The sequence below is a fragment of the Diabrotica virgifera genome, chromosome 8, assembly GCF_917563875.1.
Source record: "Diabrotica virgifera virgifera chromosome 8, PGI_DIABVI_V3a".
Lineage (NCBI taxonomy): Eukaryota > Metazoa > Arthropoda > Insecta > Coleoptera > Chrysomelidae > Diabrotica > Diabrotica virgifera.
In genome coordinates this window covers 132,258,284-132,281,485 of record NC_065450.1, presented here as the reverse complement: position 1 = coordinate 132,281,485, position 23,202 = coordinate 132,258,284, and the positions used below count along the sequence as shown (strand labels likewise).

General features: G+C 33.9%; 1 protein-coding gene across 5 annotated transcripts in view; it reads left to right on the top strand.

Moving 5' to 3' along the window:
- The window catches only part of LOC126889476 (probable 3',5'-cyclic phosphodiesterase pde-5), a 423,420-nt gene that overhangs the window by 354,565 nt on the left and 45,653 nt on the right, over positions 1–23,202 (top strand). For all 5 annotated transcript variants that reach the window (XM_050657796.1, XM_050657797.1, XM_050657799.1 and 2 more), the window contains one exon: positions 2,554–2,891. In XM_050657796.1, the coding sequence (XP_050513753.1) occupies positions 2,554–2,891 (338 nt within the window). The remainder of the gene's footprint in view (positions 1–2,553; positions 2,892–23,202) is intronic.

Below are 23,202 nucleotides of genomic sequence, written 5' to 3'. Positions count from 1 at the left end.
TGGCATTAACAAAATAAGAAAATCTACGGTTTCGTTTTGATTAAAATCTGTCTTCCTCCATCCCCCGATAGTACTATTTCTAGGTCTACCTGTTGTCAAGGAGGCTCTAAGGAAGACAGATTTTTACCATTCCGACCGTAGATTGTCGATATAAATTAAAATAATTTATATCGCAGTATGGATAGAACGCCCTCTAACGGGGAATAAGCGAAATTAATTTCGACTCAATTCAAGCTTTCTGCTTAACCCAGGTATAACATACCAAAAGGCACCGCCAAGAAAACATTTCACTTTGCGGTTCAGAGAGCCCATATGAAACTAGTCTTTGTACTCTATGCAGGTAAAAGGTTTCGTTTTAATCAAAACGAAACCGTAGATTTTCTTATTTTGTTAATGCTATACTTTGCATAGAGTACAAAGACTCGTTTCATATGGGCTCTCTGAACCGCAAAGTGGAATGTTTTCTTGGCGGTGCCTTTTGGTATGTTATACCTGGGTTAAGCAGAAAGCTTGAATTGAGTCGAAATTAATTTCGCTTTTTCCCCGTTAGAGGGCGTTCTATCCATACTGCGATATAAATTATTTTAATTTATATCGACAATCTACGGTCGGAATGGTAAAAATCTGTCTTCCTTAGAGCCTCCTTGACAACAGGTAGACCTAGAAATAGTACTATCGGGGGATGGAGGAAGACAGATTTTAATCAAAACGAAACCGTAGATTTTCTTATTTTGTTAATGCCATACTCTGCATAGAGTACAAAGACTCGTTTCATATGGGCTCTCTGAACCGCAAAGTGGAATGTTTTCGTGGCGGTGCCTTTTGGTATGTTACACCTGGGTTAAGCAGAAAGCTTGAATTGAGTCGAAATTAATTTCGCTTATTCCCCGTTAGAGGGCGTTCTATCCATACTGCGATATAAATTATTTTAATTTATATCGACAATCTACGGTCGGAATGGTAAAAATCTGTCTTTCTTAGAGCCTCCTTGACAACAGGTAGACCTAGAAATAGTACTATCGGGGGATGGAGGAAGACAGATTTTAATCAAAACGAAACCGTAGATTTTCTTATTTTGTTAATGCTATACTCTGCATAGAGTACAAAGACTCGTTTCATATGGGCTCTCTGAACCGCAAAGTGGAATGTTTTCTTGGCGGTGCCTTTTGGTATGTTATACCTGGGTTAAGAAGAAAGCTTGAATTAAGTCGAAATTAATTTCGCTTATTCCCCGTTAGAGGGCGTTCTATCCATACTGCGATATAAATTATTTTAATCTATATCGACAATCTACGGTCGGAATGGTAAAAATCTGTCTTCCTTAGAGCCTCCTTGACAACAGGTAGACCTAGAAATAGTACTATCGGGGGATGGAGGAAGACAGATTTTAATCAAAACGAAACCGTAGATTTTCTTATCTAGAAAATTTGTGGTTTCTCGTAATGCGCATTTCTTGAATTTTTGTGCATATCTTGCGCATATTTCGTAATTTTTTACTGCATATATATGCGCATATTTCCTAAAAATTGATCACATATAAATCCGCTCCCTATTTATAACAATAAAGAGATGAAATTTAAGCAGTTTATCAATAAAATTTCAGTTTTTTATTGAAAATTTAATCAAATCAAATATAGGCATAATTAACATTGTGAAAACTTGTTAAAGTTGGTACCCAAAGAAACTGAACAAAATTATTAAACAAATCATAAAAATTCCTTTTTTTCGCTTCGAAATCACATTTTTAAGAAATTGGATACTAAGGTACCTAGTGTGTGTTTATATATATGACCTTGGTGTGAACCAATTGGCCAAAAATGCTTACTTAAGAGGAAACAGTAGCGATCAACAGGTAGCCAAAACGCGTTCCAAGATTGCGGCTGTAATTTTGAATATTTTTTCGAGATATTTGGCACACGTATTCGTAATATAATAAAGAATGGCGGTACAGAGCCAATTTGAAAAATATATTAATATGTGGAAATTACTCTGTAATTAAATATAATATTAAAAAAACGAGCCTGTACCGCCATTAAGAAGAACAAAAAAATACACTTTCTTCAAATAAACTTTTTTATCCGATGCCTAGATTTTGTGTCATTTTGGAACTACTAAAAATTTTTATTTCATTAGTAGTTCCAAAATGACACAAAATCTAGGCATCGGATAAAAAAGTTTATTTGAAGAAAGTGTATTTTCTTGTTCTCCTTAATGGCGGTACAGGCTCGTTTTTTTAATATTGTATTTAATTACAGAGTAATTTCCACATATTAATATATTTTTCAAATTGGGCTCTGTACCGCCATTCTTTATTATATTACGAATACGTGTGTCAAATATCTCGAAAAAATATTCAAAATTACAGCCGCAATCTTGGAACGCGTTTTGACTACCTGTTGATCGCTACTGTATCACCTTAAGGCGTAAAATGCTAACAAACAATTATAATGCCGGCAATTTTAATTTCAGGCTTTCAATAGTTTGAATTTCGAATTTAAAAAAAAAACAAAAAAATATGAAAAATATAAAATATACATTGTTTACATGTTACAGATCGATTTTTCAAGATATGGTAAGCATAGATAGTTTAGTAATCAAAATAATGAATTTTGCCCATCGACTGGTAGATGCAGATCGGGCTTCCTTATTTCTTGTTGACTCAAAACGTAAAGAATTATACGCTACCATCTTTGATGTAGGAATAGGAGACGAGCCAGATCACGATCCTTTAACATTAGGTGAGGATGACATGCCAGTTAAACCAACCAAGGAAATTCGTTTTCCACTAGGAACGGGAATTGCCGGACAAGTGGCATTGACTGGTGAAGTACTTAACATCAAAGATGCTTATGCAGATCCACGATTCAATAGAGCTGTAGATCAGCTAACAGGTAGGTCAAGTATTTAACTTCTACAGAATTGAACAGTACATTTTTCTTCTTCTTCAACCATTTTCCATTCACTCCTAAATGTAGGTATCTTCCAATTGATTCCATCTTTCTCTATCTTGCGCTAATCTAATCCACTGTTTGCCTGTCACTGCTATCACGTCATCTACCCATCTCTTTTGAAGGCTTCTCATATTTTTTGTTTTGTCGTCGTACATGTCAATTTCTAAACGTTTCCGCCGTTTTCCGACTTATAATCGCCACTTCGTACAGTCGACCCAGAGGTTTCCTTCTATGTCTTCCTTTCTCTCACCTCTTTGTCTGCTCCTTCTCTCCAACATGTTCTCGATCTTCCTCGGTTTCTCTTGCCTTCTGGTTGCCATTTTAGTATTTATTTTGGTATTGGTTGTTCATCCATTCTTTGTATATATCCGAACCAGTTTTTCGTCTGATTCTCATTATTTCTCTAATGCGTTCGGTGTTAGTCCTTTCTTTTCTAGATCTTCCTGCTGCTCATCTTCAAAATCCATTCCCATTGCTTTAAGCGTTGCCATTGTTATTTATGTCAGTTTCTATACCTCACAGCTATATAAAATGATGCTTTTCACTATACCCTCATTTCAGCTTTTTTTCGTTGATGGATCGGTCGCATAGTTTATTTTACTGTTTTAAACATTTTAACGGTTTTTTTACCTGTCGTTTTTCTTTCTTATGTATATACACCGTTCTTAGGCGTCAACGCCCTTCGGTAGGGATCTATGGGGGAGTATCACCGAGCCGCAAGCCCTTATCCCTTGCCGTACTGCTCCCTCATAGGTCGATCAGATGCCCGCATATTCCAGTCTAAGCGCCAGATTCATATTTAGAATTTTATACTGACGCGTTAGCCTTTTTGTTTTTTCGATGGCCTGGCTTGGGCTTGAACTCTCGTACCTCACGGCGAAGTGAAGTGCGGGTCAGCCGCTAGTCGCACTGAGCTATCCGATCGACTTTCTTTCTTATGGCTTTGTCTAATATTTCATCGTGCGAAATATTGATATAGTTTGTTTAGCAGTAAATGATTGACTTCAATTAGTGCGGTCGTAAATATTATTAAATTTATCTGACTTGGCCCATTGTTACGACCGGTCCGGAGCGATAAGCAAACGAGGTAGACAGGGTTGGTCTTTTGAAAATTAACACTGACTAGACGGTACTCCTATAATAAAGCAAAGGATCCACAAAATTTACAATAATAACGACGACAGAAAAAACCGATGTAAAATATATTGCTTTGCCTAATATGTTTTAAAGTAGTTTAAAAATATGTTAAATCTATTTTAATTGCTAAGATTATACAAAAACAAACATTCAAACATATTTCAATTTTACCTGAAACCGGACTTTTTATACTATTATCGGTTAACCCAGGATGTTTATAGTCGGTACTATTTGAAGTCAACCATTTACTGCTAAACAAACTTTACCTAGATATTTGTAGACGTAGCAGTGCTTTATCGTGGTTGTGTCGTCTAATATGAGATCTTTTTGTTGCCTTCCATCTTAGCCTTTCTATAGATCGACGAAAACATATAATTTTTTGGATTCTGTGCCATCTTTTTTTGTTATTTGGGTTGTCAATAGTTGATCGACCTGTATGAAATCGTCCTTGTTCTTCTGCTTAAGAATCTAAATATTCATTTTTCCGATTCTTTCCGATTCTTCAAAAACTGTTGATGTTGATGTAACAGGTACTATAAATAAACGCTTCTTGTTGGTCAATCAAGCTAGAAAAAAGAGAGCAACGGAAGGGGAATTCGTTTATGTTGTTGCTGAGGAAACTAGAAGTATATTAACTAAAATACATACACGCTGGAGAAAGGCTATCACATCAATAGAACGGCTTGCCACTTGTTTGAGGTGTTTTGATAAACGAATTAAGTAGAGTAATGACAATTTTTTTATATACCTTACGCCTGGATCCCGCGTACCAAAAAAAAGTTTATTAATAGCAAGCTGAAAATTTGTTAATAGCTTAACGGTAGCTAGTCGGACTAACTTTGATATATGGGAACACTGGAACAGGGGAAGTTTTAATTGTGGAACAGGTTACAGGTTTCGAACGTCAGAATACGAAAACGTCCCATGTATTTTGTCGGACATAACTTCTAATTGATTTGTTACCCTTTCATTCGACTCTCATGCAAAAAATCAGACTGCTATTTACCACCAATATAATTCCTGTAGATGAAGCGATAAAGAAAGCCAAGAGAAGAATGGAAAACTAACATTAGGATACTGGCAAATGAAACAGACTCAACTATCGGAGCTACTATTTGCATACGACATGGTATTGATAGCAGAAAACAGAGAAGACTTACGGAACAATCTTGAAATCCTAGAAGAAGAACTATCAAACATAAATATGAAAATTAATACAGAGAAAACAAAAACAATGATAATTTCAAATACGAGGAAGACACACGCAATAGAATTAGACGGGAAACAACTAGAGCAAGTGGAATATTTTAAATACCTAGGAGTAATAATCGAATCAAATGGTAAACAAGACATGGAAATAAACGAGAGAATGGGACGAACAGGAAGCTTATTTAACACTATGAAAACAACATTTTTTGGGAAAAAAGAGATACCGGAAAAAGTAAAACGGCAGTCGTTAAATCAGTAGTTAGACCAACAATCATGTAGAGCAGCGAGACATGGACATTGACGGGGAGACAAAAATCCAGAGTCAATGCTATGGAAATGAGGTTCCTGAGGAAAATAGCAAACAGAAAGAGGACAGTCAAAATACGAAACGAAACAATTAGACAAAAAACTAGACCCAATCAATGAAAAAATAGTAGAAGGACAACTTAGATGGTTCAGGCACGTGTGTAGAATGTCGAACGAGAGGCTAACAAAACGAGTGTTCGAAACGAGAGTGCAGGGGAAAAACAAAAAAAGGAGACCAAGAGTTATGTGGGTAGATGAAATCAGGAAAGAAATCGAGAAGAAGGGATTGACATTGGAAAGTGCAAGAAACCTAACGCAAGATCGGAAAGCATGGAGACTACAATGCCAAACTCAACTCCACCAGCCTTACACCTAAAGGTAGAAAGGCTTAGGACTAAGTAAGTAAGTAATTTCTGTAATTTGACAAGTTCTACGTCTCAGACTTATTAAAATGTTGATATCCAACATATTTGTCGGACAAACATTTTTTCATATATTATATAAAGTTTGTTATTGAATAAACTTAAAAACAACCTGCTAGTTTTCCCAATCATAAACTTGTCAGGAGACACGTTCCACAATTAAAATCACGTTCCACAATTAAAACTTCCCCTGTTACATTGTACCCATACATCAAAGTTTGTCCGACTGGACACCGTTAAGCTATTAACAAATTTTCAGCTTGCTATTAATAAACTTTTTTTTGATACGCAGGATCCAGGCGTATATACTAATAGTTACCATCATATACAAAAAGAAATATAAAAAACGCAATTTAAAAAAAAAATAGAAACAATATCTAAAATTAACATAACACAAAAGAATTTCTATGCCGGTTTCGTTATATCCCATTTTAATATACCGTGTCCGTATACTTAAGGGCCCTATTCACATGCGTATTTGTTCGGCGGATATGTACGGCGGACAGATACTCCGGACAGATCCTCATGTGTGTGTCCGAACGTACGCCGTATGTGTCTTGCTCGCCGTCTGTTGTTCAAGACGACGACCACAGACGAGCCAGACATATATACGCATGTGTGTGAACGTTTCAAGTATTTGTTCGCCGGATGAGTTAAATTTGTGTCAATTTTCATTCTAACCACGGTAGTAGGCGTGTATTTATATTACATTAAAATGGCATTTTCGGATAATAAAGTATTTTGGGAAAATTTTATTTCGTTATATAAGTTGAAGTCATGCTTGTGGAATGTAAAAAGTAAAGAATATTCTAACAGGCAACTGCGAAACAACACATATGAAGAATTAGTGGAAAAATGCCAAGAAATTTGTCCAGATGCAGATATAAAGTACGTAAGAAAGAAAATAGATTCCTTGCGTGCTGGATTTCGACGTGAGTTAAGAGAAACGAGGAAGAGTAAGAGAACTGGGTCATCTACAGACAGTATTTATGCCATAAATATTTCCCAACAAGTTTCAGATATTATTTGTCCAAGAAGCTGTGGGGAGATTGCACAACTGAACTTTAAATCTTCACCACTTCGTCCAGTTGTTAAGTATCGTAGCGTGGCGATTAATCGCTCGCTGCTACATACTGATTCTCTCATGTGTGTGTTATTTCTTTCGATTCTAGGACCAACATATTATAATAAAGTTTCAAATGCTTCATTATCCATTCGCAGAGAATTGAGTAAATCTTCGGGTTCGCCTGTTTCGAGTTCTCTAATTAAATTCATATGTGAGTATGTACTTTCTTCTTTCCAATAACCATCGTTTGGCCATAGTCTTTTCTTTTTTCTATCAAAAAATAAAACCATATATCCTCCAATTATTGTTAGTTGTTTTTTTATTATTCATAGCACTGTGGAAAACAGATAAAGACACAACGCGGGAACAAGTACAACTGAGAGATTTGTCCGTGAATGTGTAGCACCAACGAATTTGTCTGGAGACACATCTGCCTGTATATAGCTAACAACGGATCTGTCCGCCGTACATATCCGCCGGACAAATACGCATGTGAATAGGGCCCTTTAGGATTCGTCAAATCAAAAAGAAGCGAATTTTTACACACCAATTCGATTAAGGCCGTCCGCACATGGGTCGATTGAAGACAAGTCACACACGATTGCGGCACAAGCGATTGCTCTCCGCACACTATAAGTCGATTCAGTTTGCTCACATCTATCAACCAGGAAGAACGCATTTTTATATATCAAACAAAACCACTATTTCGATCTGTGAAAAATACGGTATTGTTACATTTTTAGTACATATAATTTGTATACAATGAGCATTATACAATTAAGGATATTTCTCTACTTCCCCAACGAATTTTATAATAAACACCTAGAAACAGATGTTTAATATTTTCAGAATTTTATATTACACACAATATATTTTCACAAAGCTACTAATACTACAATCAAGGAACATAACATTCACCGATCTTTAAAAGAAACTATGTAAAATTTAATATAGCCCAAAAATCAACAGAAAACAAATAAAATAAGCTTGGAAACGTGCGTCTCACTCGAACTTTCTCGTGCGCTACAGGGGTCGTATTTTCGAATTCAATCGAATATTTTCGCATACGTGTTAACTCGAATGAAAAATTTCGTATACGAACGTGAATGTGTATTTTTGAACGTCCTTCGAAATGTTATACGTATACGAGCAGAATTTGCACCGGCAACACTGCAAATTCGCATAACATTGAACTTGTTTGTCATCTGAAGAGTCACAATGTTGCCATATTTGTTTGGTCTATTTCTTGTATAATGTACAAGACTGTCTTAACTGGGGTATAATGTATAAGAATAAGATTGTATAAGAACGTTTAATGTATAAATATAACGACTTATAGTCTGAACAAATTATAAAAAGGGCCATTTTTGGGAGAAAAGTTGTTTAGAAGTTATTTTAAGTGTAATCGAATATTAAAGGTTTGTTCCAACATGAACTTTTGGACGGTCTAGAAACCGTCACGAAACTACTTGTACCGTTTGTTGTGCGCATGTTCGTAATTGTATCGCCCAGTTATCGTCCCATGACGGTAATTTGAAAACCGATGTTGGAACGGTTATCTGACTGATAACTGATTTATCTATCATTATTAAATATTTGTCATTTTTGTTGGTGACAGCTTGTGTGGTTTTAGTCGATCAAAGGCTCAAAAAATTTAAAGAATTAAATCCTAGTGCTCAAGTCAGTCCAACCAGCACATTATGCATTTGCCCGATTACTGAAATGATCATCACGAAACCGTCACTGAAAGATCACAATTCTTGTTGAAACAGTGGGAAGGACGATCCGATGACGATCATATTTTTGTTAGAACGGATTTTGTTTACCGCGCAGGAGCGTTACCGTTTCGTGACGGTTCTCGGTCGTGTTGGAACAAATCTTAAGATTGCATTGGTATATTAGTAATATCAATTTGCAAAGTCCGCAGAAAGTGTGCCATTTTGTTTAATATTATTTTTATATCCAGTATTTACACTGATACTTTAGTATTTACTTTTCAAAACTTTACTTCAAAGCGATTTTTTAAATGCACCTTTATGTAATGTGATAGTATGAAAAAATTGAGGATATGGTAACGGTGTCATATGTCAAGTTTGGAGCTTAGATCCAATGCTAAAATGCGTACATAAAGTTAGGTTAGGTTATATTTTCAAGGCATAATCGTACAACATGTCCTTTCTTTCTATTAAAAAATTATTTAAACCAGCCATTGAAAATAAATTTCAAGGTAAAAATATTGTAGACAACAACACAATTAATACTATCAGCTAAAACTATCATGACAGCTGAAATGACCTTGAAATGAAACAATAAATCGTATACGAGCACCACGATTCGAATGGTTCATACCCATTCGAGTCGCCGTATACGAAAAAATTCGTACACGAAGTATTCGAAAATACAAGACACCGGATTTAAAGCGAAATTCTTCTAATTTCGTATGCGAAATATGCTCGAATGAATTCGAAGATAGGACCCCAGATCGCAAGAAACGAAAGTCGTACAAGACGAGGACATTTGCAATCCTAAACGCCCCGTCTACGGAGCTCAATACAACAACGAAGGAACTTGAGTGGCGGGAAGAGATCTACGCGACTGGAATCGAGTCGACTACTTCGAGCGTCGCCCCTTGTGCGGACGGCCTAACATCTCGTAATTTATTTTGAAGAATGCAGCCGTGGTCCGTCAGTTAAAATAAAAATATCGTCGGCGAGAAATCTGTCTTTACGGTACGCTCACGTCTACAATACAGTCATCACTGTCTAACCATTGTGCTGGGCGTGTGCTAATTGGGCCATTTATTTTCCAAGAAGAATATTTTTACGTCCCCGATGGAATCACGTCCGGTTCACGTACACGGTACGGTTACGGATATGCCTGATATGAGAGGTACAGTGGAACTCCGATAAGTCGGCCCCCGATAACCCGGAAGTCCGGCTAACCCGGACCGATTTTTATCAGACAAACATTTCATCAATAAAAATGTATGTAATATAATATTTGAGAGATAATGGGTATTTGTGTAATTTGAACTAAGTACATATATACCATAGTAAAAATGACTCATGACACACGACGTTCATTGTCGTGTTATCGGAAATAACAGGTACCTGTAGTATCCTTTATTTATATCAAACTGTCTTAGCATTGTTTAAAAAAGACTAAAAGACTATTAAAAAATTATTTTTTAAACAATTGTCTTAGTCTTCACTGTTATTAAATAACATAACATCGTTGCGATTGAGACCGTATTGTGTATAGTACAGTCGTATTGTTGGCTTTCGTTCTGCAATCGTTCGTAAATCTATTCAGATTTTGTGTTTGCGTGTTTTTTGTCTACGTAATGGTAACAAAACGTAAAAATGTTGTAGTGACAATGGAAAAGAAACTAGAAGCATAAGGGTAAAAAGATGCCGAAGATACATGGATCAGCGCAGCGTAGGTCGCGATCGCGGTCGAGGTTTACATCGATGACGGCCAGAACATACCGAAGATACTTTCCGTATCCTGTTTTGGTATCGACATCGCTGTAAACCGCGATGCAAGGTCGCGAGAGTGAACGGGTGACACATCCTTGGTATGTGCGATCTCATAAGAAAATAAGGGTCTGTTTTGATATCGATGTAGCGACCTACACCGCGCTCATCCATGTATCTTCGACATGTTTTTACCCTTAGGTAGAATTAATAAATGCGTAATTGATATGTAATTTAGATGTGTACTGTGCATATCGTCGGCTTACTGCCAAAACCAACCAACTCCATTTTTAAAAGTTTTGAGAAACCCAACTTTAAACTTTAACTTGAAATGAAAAATCGTCTGAATTTAAATAATGATTTAATAATTGAAAAATATGACAAAAAATTTTTCAGTTATTAAATAATTTTTTTAAATTCAGTCGATTTTCAATTTCAAATTAAAGTTTAAAAGGTAGATTTCCCAAAACTTTTAAAATGGAGTTGGTTGGTTTTGGCAGTAAGCCGACGATATATATTTCATGTTATTTCAATTATAACGGAGTTTATCTGTAAGTGTACCGTATTTTATTAATTTTTACCATTTTCTCCGGCTCACCCGGATTTTCGATAACCAGGATCGGCGCTGTCCCGATTAATCCGAGTTAACGAGGTTCCACTTTATAGTGAAGCCATTCCGAGCAATATAAGATGCTATACAGGGTGTTTGGTAAAGAATGGGCCATAGCTTAACCTTAGATTCCTGAGATTAAAGTAGGTCGATTTAAGCTAACTTACAACAGTTGATAATAACCGAAATACAGGGTGTCAAAATTAAACTTTTATTTTATTTATTCTTGAATATTTCCTGACAGGCATGGGATATGGGATAACAACACGAAATTGGGTAAGCTGGGGTTTTTTGGGATAAGAAATCTAAATTCGCGGCCAAAAATGATGTATTACCCAGAGGTCGCCACATACGTTTTTCAGTGCTCATTTAATACGTTCAGTTTTTTTTTATCCCCCACTCTACATATTTTTTAAATCAAAATTTTTATTCTCTTAATATTTTTACTTAAAACAGGTATACTACATTCATATTGCTAAACTCAACTGTTTTCGAGATAAACCCATTTTAAATCTGAGATACAACATACCAATAATATCATTGTGCATAATATCATTGTAGTTAGACCCGAAAAATAAACTTGAAACCATACTAATTGTGCCAGTTCTCATATTTATGTCATTGCATCGCAAATTCCATTTGAAGAAATTTGCAATACAGTAGAACGTCAATAATCCGGATTAATTGGGACCGGACCCCATCCGGATTATCAAATTATCCGGATTATCGAAATTACCTCAAAAAAGGCCAGTATACACATTATTGTACAACAAACGTTTTAAAATTTTATGTTTTCTCTTGTACAGTAAAGTGCCTAGAGGTGAAATTAATCAAAACATTTTTTTATGATTAAACACTGTATTGTAATTAATTTATAATAGCACCATGTGTACAGTAAAAACATCAGACACTATTTGGGCTTTAAAAAAATGTGTAAAATATTTTTGAACTGCGGTAGAGGTTCGTTTTTCGCAGCGAAGTTCTTAAATTGTTTTAAAAGAATGAGATATTTTTGTTAGATACAAATCCGGATTATTGACGGTCCGGATTTTTGACGTCCAGATTATCGACGTTCTACTGTACATGTTTGGAAATTTTTATAGTTTTAAGTTATTTTTCGGGTGTAACTACAATTATCATATGCAAAAAGTTATGTTGTCCCGCAGATTTAAAATGAGCTTATCTCAAAAACGGTTGAGTTTAACGAGATGAATGTAGTTTACCATTTTTAAGTGAACATATTAAGAGAATAAAAGTTTTGATTCAAGAAGTATGTTGAGTGGGTAATAAAAAAAATTGAACCTATTTAATGAGCGATGAAAGGCGTATGTGGCGCTCTCTGGGCAATACATCATTTTTGGTGGTGAATTTAGATTTCTCGTCCCAAAAAACCCCCGGTTACCAAATTTCGTGTTATTATCCCGTGCCTGTTAGGAAATATTCAAGAATAAATAAAATAAAAGTTTATTTTTAACACCCTGTATCTCGGTTATTATCAACTTTTGCACTAAGGTAAGTTAGCTTAAATCCCTGTGACCCATTCTTTACCAAACACCCTGTATATTGTTTGAATGCAGCTTATGAAAATGAGTAGGTGGATAAACAGGAAGAAGTTGACAGGCAGTGGAGTCTATTATATCACTGGCCTCGATAAGCACACAGATTTTAGTCTTTTATTTATACAGGCAGCTGGGATACCATCACCCCGCCAAAAACCAGTAAAGAAACAAGTTCTTCGATCTCATTTTCCCTCGGTATAACCAAATATGCATCGTTATAGAAGTGTTATAGTTCAATACAAATTTTTTGGGATACCTAATTGAACTCGTTTGTAAACTTCGTAATACCCGTGTTAGTTATAGAGAGAGTGAACCGTAGGGATGGGAAAAACCTACCGGTTATAACTTACCGGTTTTTTTAATTCGCAACAACCGGTTTTACCAAAAGCAATAACCGGTGAAAAACCGAATAAGTTATCTTTTCGAAAAAATAAATGATTCAGAGAAAAAATTTCAGAGATTTCTATCTAGTTTCGATCCCAATCATATTATGTATTATAAAAAAAATATGCGAAGTAAATAACCCAAACAACCATAATTCAAATGTTATTTACTAATAAAGAACTGGACGAAAGTGCCACAACAGCTTTTATGAAACAATTAAGTTTTATTATAGTTTGGGAATACAGTGGAACCCTGATAAGTCGGCCCCCGATAACCCGTAAGTCCGGCTAACCCGAACCGATTTTCATCAGACAAACATTTCAACAATAAAAATGTATGTATGTAATATAATATTTGAGAGATAATGTGTATTTGTGTAATTTGAACTATGCGATAGTAAAAATGACTCACGGCACACGGCGGCAGAGCGACTTTCATTATCTCGGATTATCGGAAACAACAAGCACCTGTTTCCTTAAAGTATTTATTTCAAACTGTCTTAGCATTGTTTAAAAAAGACTAAAAGACTATTAAAAAAATTCTTTTTTAAACAAGGGTCTTAGTGTCCACTGTTCTTAAATAACATAATATCGTTCCCATTGTGACTATATTGTGTAGTACAGTCTTGTATTCTTCTATTTCGTTTGCTTAGGTTTTAGGTCTGGATCCCGCGTATGAAAAAAAAGTTGATTAATAGCAAGCTGAAAATTTGTTAATAGCTTAAGGGTGTCTAGTCGGACAAATTTTGATATATGCGAAAACTGGAACAGGGGAAGTTTTAATTGTGGAACAGGTTAAATATTTCGAACGGTCAGACCAAGAAAACGGCACATGTATTTTGTCCGACATCACAGACTTAAACTCTCCGAACAGAGATTAAACTCTCATGCAAAAATCAGACTGCTATTTAGCACCAAATGGGCGTTTTAATGAGTGGAACATGTAGAATATGCCAAATGACAGGAATTGTGACAGGTGATAAAATAGCAGTCTGATTTTTGCATGAGAGTTTAATCTCTGTTCGGAGAGTTTAAGTCTGTTCTGTCGGACAAAATAAATGTGCCGTTTTCGTGGTCTGACTGTTCCAAATTTTTAACCAATTCCACAATTAAAACTGCCCCTGTTCCAGTGTTCCCATATATCAAAGTTTATCCGACTAGACACCCTTAAGCTATTATCAAATTTTCAGCTTGCTATTAATCAATTTTTTTTTCATACGCGGGATCTATTTTTTTTAGGGTACCTATTTGTGTTTGCGTGTTTTTAGTAATTTAGATGTGTACTGTCATATACGTCAAAATAATTGTCAAAGTTAATTTAAATTTGGAGATCTCTCCGAAAAATATTAATTTTTGGCGGATTATTTGATTTATACCGTTCTAATTTAGTTTGTTTAGTTTTGTTAAACTTTTCCTTATTTAGTTTACATTTTGAAAGTGTTCATAAGTTAAACGTTACTTGAAAACTCCTCTATGGAGTCATCTAGTGGAGGCGAACCGCCTGATATTGAGAATTCGATGGATAGTAGCTGTGATTTACAAGATTTAAATGGATTTCTACCCAACCAGCCTCAAAATAAGATAAGTAGTAGTATTAATCTTAACAATATTAATGAAAAACAAAATACTTTAGTAAACTCAGATCAACCAGAAAAAACCAGGCCTGTTTATTTATACGAAAAAATTGATTTAGGACCTTTTTACATTTTCATTGAAAACTCCAGTTTAAATTTTACAGGAAAATTAAACGCTGTTAAAATAGGCGAGATCCTATTTACGTTACATCCAGAAATTGACAATTATATAAAAAAAATTGACTCAATCGGACGCAACCGAGTTAGGGTCTCATTTAAAAATTATAGTAGCGCAAATGCTTTAGTTACTTCCAAATTCCTTATTCAAAAAAATCTGACCGCATACATTCCAAAATTTCAATTGTTTAAACTAGGTGTAGTAAGGGATATAGATTCAGATATATCGGAAGAATATCTTAAAAATAGAATAAAGGAATTTGATCACCATTGCAAATTCTCGGTTGAGTATGTGAAACGAATAACAAGAAAAATAGTAGCAGATGACAAAGTAATATTTAATCCAACAAAATCAGTTATTGTGTCTTTTAAATGTCAGAATATACCAAAGTATGTAGTAATTAATCATGTCTTACACACTGTTGAAAAATACCAGCAAAAGGTAATTATCTGTTACCACTGCTATAGGTATGGGCACATGAGTAAGCAGTGTAAAAGTAATCCTCGCTGTTTTAAGTGTCATGAATCTCACCTTTCCGATTCTTGTCCTTTATCATCGTTTAACAAAAAATGTCTATCCTGTGAAGGTGAACACTTCACTAATGAATGGGAGATATGCCCAGAATTTGATCGCCAAAAGAAAATAAAACATTATATGTCTGAAAACAGCTTATCTTTTAAGGAAACAATTAAACTCTTTCCTAAGATAACTTATGCATCTATAGCAGCCAATAATTCCTCAATAAATTCTCATCAAACTCCAAATATGAATGCACCATCCTCTTCATATTCCTTTACTCAATTGTCCACGTCTCAAACATCTTCCAATCAGTTCGCTCTACCTTCAGTTTCAAATAGATATACAATAATAAAACCACCAAAATACAAACGACCTATCTCTTCCTCACCAGACCAAGTAACAATGGAACATCAAAAAATAATAAAGTTAAACCCCATGTCCAACAGACCTGGTGGTATTATCACCTCTTCTTCGTATCAATCTACATTTAATCCAGAACAAGGATCTAAAATACATGAACCATCAAAAGAATTAACAGAATTAATATCAAATATAGTTACAAGTATTATCTCTAATATAAATCACAAAAATTTTGAAATTCCAGAAAAATCAGTTCTAGTAAATTCAATTCAATCAGTTTTAAGTTCTCTCTTATATAATAATGAATAGATTGGTAATTTGTCAATGGAATTGTAGATCGGCTAACTCTAATAGAGAAAACCTTATCCACCTATTAGAAGACCAGAAAGTTGATATCGCATTATTATCAGAAACTAGATTTAAACCAGAAAAGTATTATAACTTTCACGGGTACAATATTGTCAGAGACGACCGCTTTTCAGTAACTGTTGGCGGTGGCTCAGCAATTTTAATAAATTCAAACCTATATTACGAGGAAGTCACCATGAAAGTAGATTTAATAAACGTCAATAAAGTAGCAATAAAAATAAAGTTTAAGTCATATACTGTCACATTTATATCTATGTATGTTCCCCCAGGAACCAAGTTATTGTTACAACAATGGAACAATTTCATAACATCTATAGAAAGACCATTTATAATAGGAGGTGACCTTAATGCTCACCACATTGCCTGGGGCCTAGACAACCAAACAGATATGAAAGGTAAAATCTTGATGGACTGTATAGACGATAATAATTTAATATTCAAAAATGATGGCTCTCCTACTTTCTTTAGGAACTTCTCGAAATCGGCAATAGACCTGACCATTTGTACTCCTGACTTAAACCACCTGATCACTTGGAAAACACTTCAAGACCTATTTGGTTCAGACCATACACCTATAAGAGTAGAGTTAGAGGATCAACCAACTCATACATATAATCCATATTCACAAAAGTGGAATTTAAAGAATGTCGACTGGAAATTATATGAACAGTATTCGGAAGATGTATTCTCTCAATTTAAAGATATAAATTCTTATGAACAAATTTTGCACAATATAAATACAACTGCATCCTACTGCATCCCCAAATTTAAAATAAAAAAACCGACTTCCAGAGGAAAATACTGGTGGGATTTAGAATGTGAAGAAGCAGTCAGAAGAAGACAGGAAAGTTTTTGTATATTCAAAGAAAATCCAAACCATGAAAACCTACTTAAGTATAAAAAAGATGATGCACATGTCAAGAAGATCACTAAACAAACTAAAAGAAATAGCTGGAGAGATTATGTCGGATCCCTAAATAGGTCAGTCCCTATTAAAGATGTATGGTCAAAAGTTAACCGAATAAAAAATAGAAAAACAAAGAACAAAGTCCCTGTTATTCTGTCGGAAGCTTCGTGGATAGAAGAGTTCCATCAAAATATCACACCGCCGTCTGCAGAATTAGTAATTCCTGATTTACAACTAAATGCTCTGTACGACTATCCAGAACCAATCCGTTTCCTAGTCAAACCATTTTCTGCCACTGAACTAAACTTTGCGTTGAAGAAAAACTCAAATTCAGCACCAGGTGCCGATAATATCCATTACTCGATGCTATCAAATCTTTCAAGAATTGGTAAGGCTGCACTACTAAATATATATAATGAAATTTGGATGCGCCGCATAAAGATTCCTGACGATTGGCACGTTTACACTATTATCCCGGTTTTAAAACCAGGAAAATCATCAAAGAATTGGGATTCTTACCGTCCAATCGGTCTGGCTTCCTGTATACTAAAAACATATGAGAGACTTATTAAAAACCGTCTGGAATTTTGGCTAGAAAAGAACGACCTATTACCAAGAAGTCAGTTTGGTTTTAGAAAAGGTAAATCCACACAAGATAGCCTCTGCCACTTTTTAATAGACATTTATAGTTCCTTTACTTATAAGAAAGCAGTTAGTGCTTTGTTCTTAGATATAAAAGGGGCTTACGACAACGTTAATCTTCACATACTATACGCGAAAATGTTGGAAATAGGAATACCCGAGATAGTAACATGGAACATCATTAACTTATACATTAATCGAGCAGTTCACGTTAGATTAAATGGAGATCAATCTAACTCCCGATACACATCTTTGGGACTACCTCAGGGTAGCATCCTAAGTCCTATATTATATATACTGTATACTGCTGACTTAGAAACTAAACTTCCTCAACACATAAAAATCCTACAGTACGCTGATGATGTTGCGATATATGCAGAAAATAAGTCAATAGATAGATGTAATAACTACCTTAAATCGACATTGAATATTATAAAAAAATGGGCTACCGATAATAACTTAACAATATCAGAGAGTAAATCAACCATTGTTACCTTCACTAAAAAACGATATGTTCCTCAAAGCCATCTACAATTTGATAATACTAGTATTCCTTATAAAACTTCAATAAAATTTCTTGGCGTATTTTTAGACTCCAAATTAAATTGGAAAGAACACACAAATTACATATTACGAAGAATGGAAAATGCAATGAATATCATGAAGACTGTAAGTGTCAGTAACTGGGGAGCTGATCCAAACATATCAATATTACTATACAGAAATTTGATAAGATCAATCTTAGACTATGGATCTATTTTTTATGGCTCAGCATCAAACTCTGTACTCCAAAAAATCGAGAGGATCAAAAATAAGGCACTTAGGTTATGCACTGGTTATCTTCGTAGCACACCTATATTGGTCATGGAATGTGAGCTTAATGAACCTCCACTTTCATTACGCAGGGAATACCTAAGTGAGAAATTTATAGTTAAAACAGCGGTTAACGATAAACTGCTATTAAATAAAATTGTTCATTTAACCACCTCATACCTAACTCATTATTACTGGGAAAAAAAGAAACTGCTTTTAGTTGTGGAAAGCTTCCTCAACGTTTCTAATTCCATTGGCGACATACACCAAATTGAACAAAGCTCGTCTCGAAAGCTAAATTATGAAGATTATTTATCTCCAGTTAACTGTCATTTAAGTAATATTCGTGCGACAGACTTCCTTACTAAAATAGACCACCTTCAGTGTGTACAAAAAAACTGGGGGAGTTATCAGAAATTATATACGGATGGTTCAAAAATGGAAGGAAAAGTTGGATATGCTATATATTACCCACAAAAAAGTATAAAAATAAACAACAGATTACCTGATAAAATGACAATTTTCACAGCTGAACTCATTGCAATCAAAGAAGCATACAAAATATGTATTAATCAAAAAGAACTCAATTATGTTATATTTACAGACTGCCAAAGCATTGTAAAGACATTGAAATACAATGTACATAATTTTGCAGAAAATTATATCATCAGTGACATCATAGCAATGAACAGTGAAGCTTTGAAATCGGGCAAAAATATAATATTGTGTTGGATAAAAGCACACATTGGTATAAAAAACAACGAAATAGTAGATGATCTGGCTAAAAAAGCAACAACGAAGGAATCCACTCTGCATACTTATCAACTTCCTATGGGAGACATAATTTCTATTATAAGATCTATTAAACGGACGAAATGGCAGGAACAATACAATAATTCAGACAAAGGAAATTATTACAAAAAAATCCAGCCTACACTTCCCATCAAGACATGGTTTAATCAAGTTTCCAACAAAGGCTTTATCAAAACTATTTGTCGAATAAGAAGTAATCACTGTCTGACTCCAGTCTACAAAAGAGAAATAGGACTTGTAGATAATGATGAATGTTTATGTGGAGAGCTAGCTGATCTACAACATATGCTATTAGAATGTCCTTTACATTTTATTGAAATATCAAACTTTTTTGCCAATCTAGTTCAAATTAATGTACAATTTCCTTTTAATCTTATATACCTTTTACAATCAAACAATCTAGATGTTTATAAAATTTTGTACAACCATGTTAATTGTTTAAAATTAAAGCTCTGAGAAAAAAAGAAAAAAAAATAAAAAAAAAAAAAATAATTAAATAAAATAAAAAGTTACTAAGATCTAAACCTCCGCGAGGTTGAATCGGGTTTAGGTCTTAGCGCGATAAAAAAATATACAAAAAAAAAAAAAAAAAAAAAAAAAAAAAAAAAAAAAACTAAAAAAAAAATAAAAAAAAAAAAATAAAAAAAAAATAAAAAATGTAATAAAAAAAATGTTAAAAAATATAATAAAAAAAATAATAAAAAAAACAGAGTAAAAAAAAAACAGTAGTACTAATAGTTTTAAATTTAGATACTAAGCATATATTTTGTAAAAGAGAGAATTCAAAACACATTGACTGGCCAGTTGGTTGCTTAAACCAGTGCCAATAAAACATAAACACACACACAGATGTGTACTGTGCATGTATATATTTCATGTTATTTCAATTATAACGGAGTTTATCTGTAAGTATACCGTATTTTATGAATGTTTACTATATTCTCCGGCTAACCCGGATTTTAGATAACCCGGATCGACCGCGGTCCCGATTAATCCGAGTTATAGAGGTTCCACTGTAGTTATTTGATGATAATATTTACATAAAACTGTAAGTGATCTGCTTGAAATCGATATTGCAACCAACATCATAATTGTTTATGAGTACTTGAGACTCTTGTATGACTTGTTATGATTGTGAATACCGAAATATGATAAGGAATCTCCATTATGTAATTTTTAATCAATAGGTACAATATTCTTAGGAATTAAAGGATATTATACAAACGTATTAAAATACCACTGAATTATTTTTGATGGTAATAGAAATAAAAGATGAATTGGGTTGTCGAATTTATTTTTAAATAAAATATTAGTGCATTTCGATATTTTTTTAAACTCGGTAGATCCAAGAAACATTTCGGTAGATCGGTAGGATCATCACTTTTGGGAATATCCCAATTGACAACTCAATCACGCCGACGCCGTACGCCGTCTATAACGAGCGACGAAACAGAGTTGCCAGATTGGGGTACCTACTTTCGCCCAATTTTAGGGTACCTAGTTTGAAAGCGCCTGGGAAAATTTTATAAATTGAAATAGTTGGAGATTTTTCGGGAGGAAAATTGAGCAAAGTAAAGAGCAATATAAATGTAACATTTTAACCTATTAAGCATGATACTATAAATAAGAGGTAGTATCTTCCCGTTTGCTCAAATACGTCCGAGTTCGCGCATGATTACGTAACTGGAGACCGGAAGTTGAATTTGAATTCTTGTTAAAGTTAAATGGGATTTGGAGGCGTTCTGTGATGAAATTATTCAATTAGCTAAATAACATTAAACTTCAATGTATTCGAAAAAAATTTAGTGTCGAGATTCCTGTCAAAATAACTGTCAAAAATAATAGTTATTTATGTACCAAGTCAGTAAAGTGACTCTTTATCGAACGAGTCTGATATTATGAGCCGAGCGAGCGTAGCGAGCAAGGCGAATAACAGACGAGTTCGATCAAGAGTCTTTACTGACGTGGTGCATACAAAATTTTATCGCCAATCATAAAACTCATTAACATTTACTTAACACTTACTTAATTACATCCTTCTAATGAAAAAAGAGTGTGTGTACTTTGTACGCACAGAAGTTATACTTCTATTATCATGATTTCAACGAAATAAATATATTTTAAACAGTTTTATCGTATTTATATTTAAACAATATACTAATTTTAACACTTAAAGTAAAATACCAAAAATTAAAAATACCGTTAATAGGTACGTCATTGTTTATGAAGTGTAGCGTGTAGCCTGCCGCAGCGAAGTTGATTTGCCGTGATGAATAGTAGAAAATCTAAATAAATACATATATTTGCTAACAAATTATCAGTACCTACATATCTATGACCGCCCTATACAGGGTGAGGCAGATAACTGGCCTATTAGAAATATCTCGAGAACTAAAGGCAACAGAATAATGAACATTGGAATACAGGGGTTTTGAAGGATGATCTATTAAATGAAAATATTTCCATCTCTTTTCGGTATAACCGGAAGTTGCTTACAAATTCGTTTTTTTAAATAATTATATATTTACATTTACGTATATTATTACATTTTTGGATTCTCTTCAATGTCTTCTTTCTTAAAATATGAAGATTTGTAATGTTATACAACAGGGTATTTTAAAAGATAATTACGTTTTTTTATTAATTTCGTAGCAAATTTTCACACCCTGTAGAATTGTAATAGTTTGATAACTAAAACTCTACTTACGTTCAAATGATTTTTAGTATAGTCTACTATTGTTAAAAATCATTAGTATAGCTAATTTTTTTATTTTAGTATACAGGGTTGGTCGAAACTCGGAATGAGTATTTTCTGAGTTTTCTTAAATAGAACACCCTGTATTTTAGTATTGTAATGAAATGATATTTTATGGTACTTTTTTATTTCTTAAGCATTCCCTATACCTAACTGCTTTAATTTGTGCTTAATTGTTAGTCGCACCAACAATCTTAACTACGTAGGTATTTTGATAGCTAAACCATTATTGGTAATTTTAAGGATCAGTCTGGATTAATATGTATCTATTTCTGAAAAATTATTTGTGATCGAATATTTTCACGGCCAACCTAATAAAATTTTACGTATTTTTTGTTGCAACTAATGTTTAGCTTGAATCACCAATAACTCACAAATTAAAGCAGTTAGGTATAGGGAATACTTATAAAATAAAAAAGTACTATGAAATATAATTTCATTGCAATACTAAAATACAGGGTGTTCTATTTAAGAAAACTCAGAAAATATTCATTTTGAGTTTCGACCAACCCTGTATACTAAAATTTCAAAATTAGCTATACTAATGATTCTTAACAATAATAGTCTATATTAAAAATCACTTGAACGTAAGCAGAGTTTTTGATGTCAAACTGTTACAATTCTACAGGGTGTGAATGTTGCTACGAAATTAATAAAAGAACGTAAATATCTTTTAAAATACCCTGTATAATATTACAAAATCTCATATTTAAGAAAGGAGATATCGAGGAGAATCTAAAAATGTAAAAATATATAGGGTGTCCCATTTAAAAAAACCAAGTTATAAGCAACTTTCGGTATAACCGGAAGTTGTAAAGAGATGAAAATAATTTCATTTAATAGACCATCCCTCAAAACCCCTTTATTCCAATTTTCATGATTCTGTTGCCTTTAGTTCTCGAGCTATTTCTAATAGGCCAGTTATCTGCCTCACCCTATATATAATCGAATTAACGAAAACACTATTTCATGCTATATTCGCATTAATACGAAACTTAAAAGATTTAAGAATTCTTTTACTTTTACACAAAATAAAAATTTCGTATGACAGTAATGACATAAGGCTCTTGCTATCATGACGGCCGATTTCGATGTTTAATCGATAGTTGTTAGGTATCAATATTGAATCCCTAATTACTAAATCTGCAAAGTT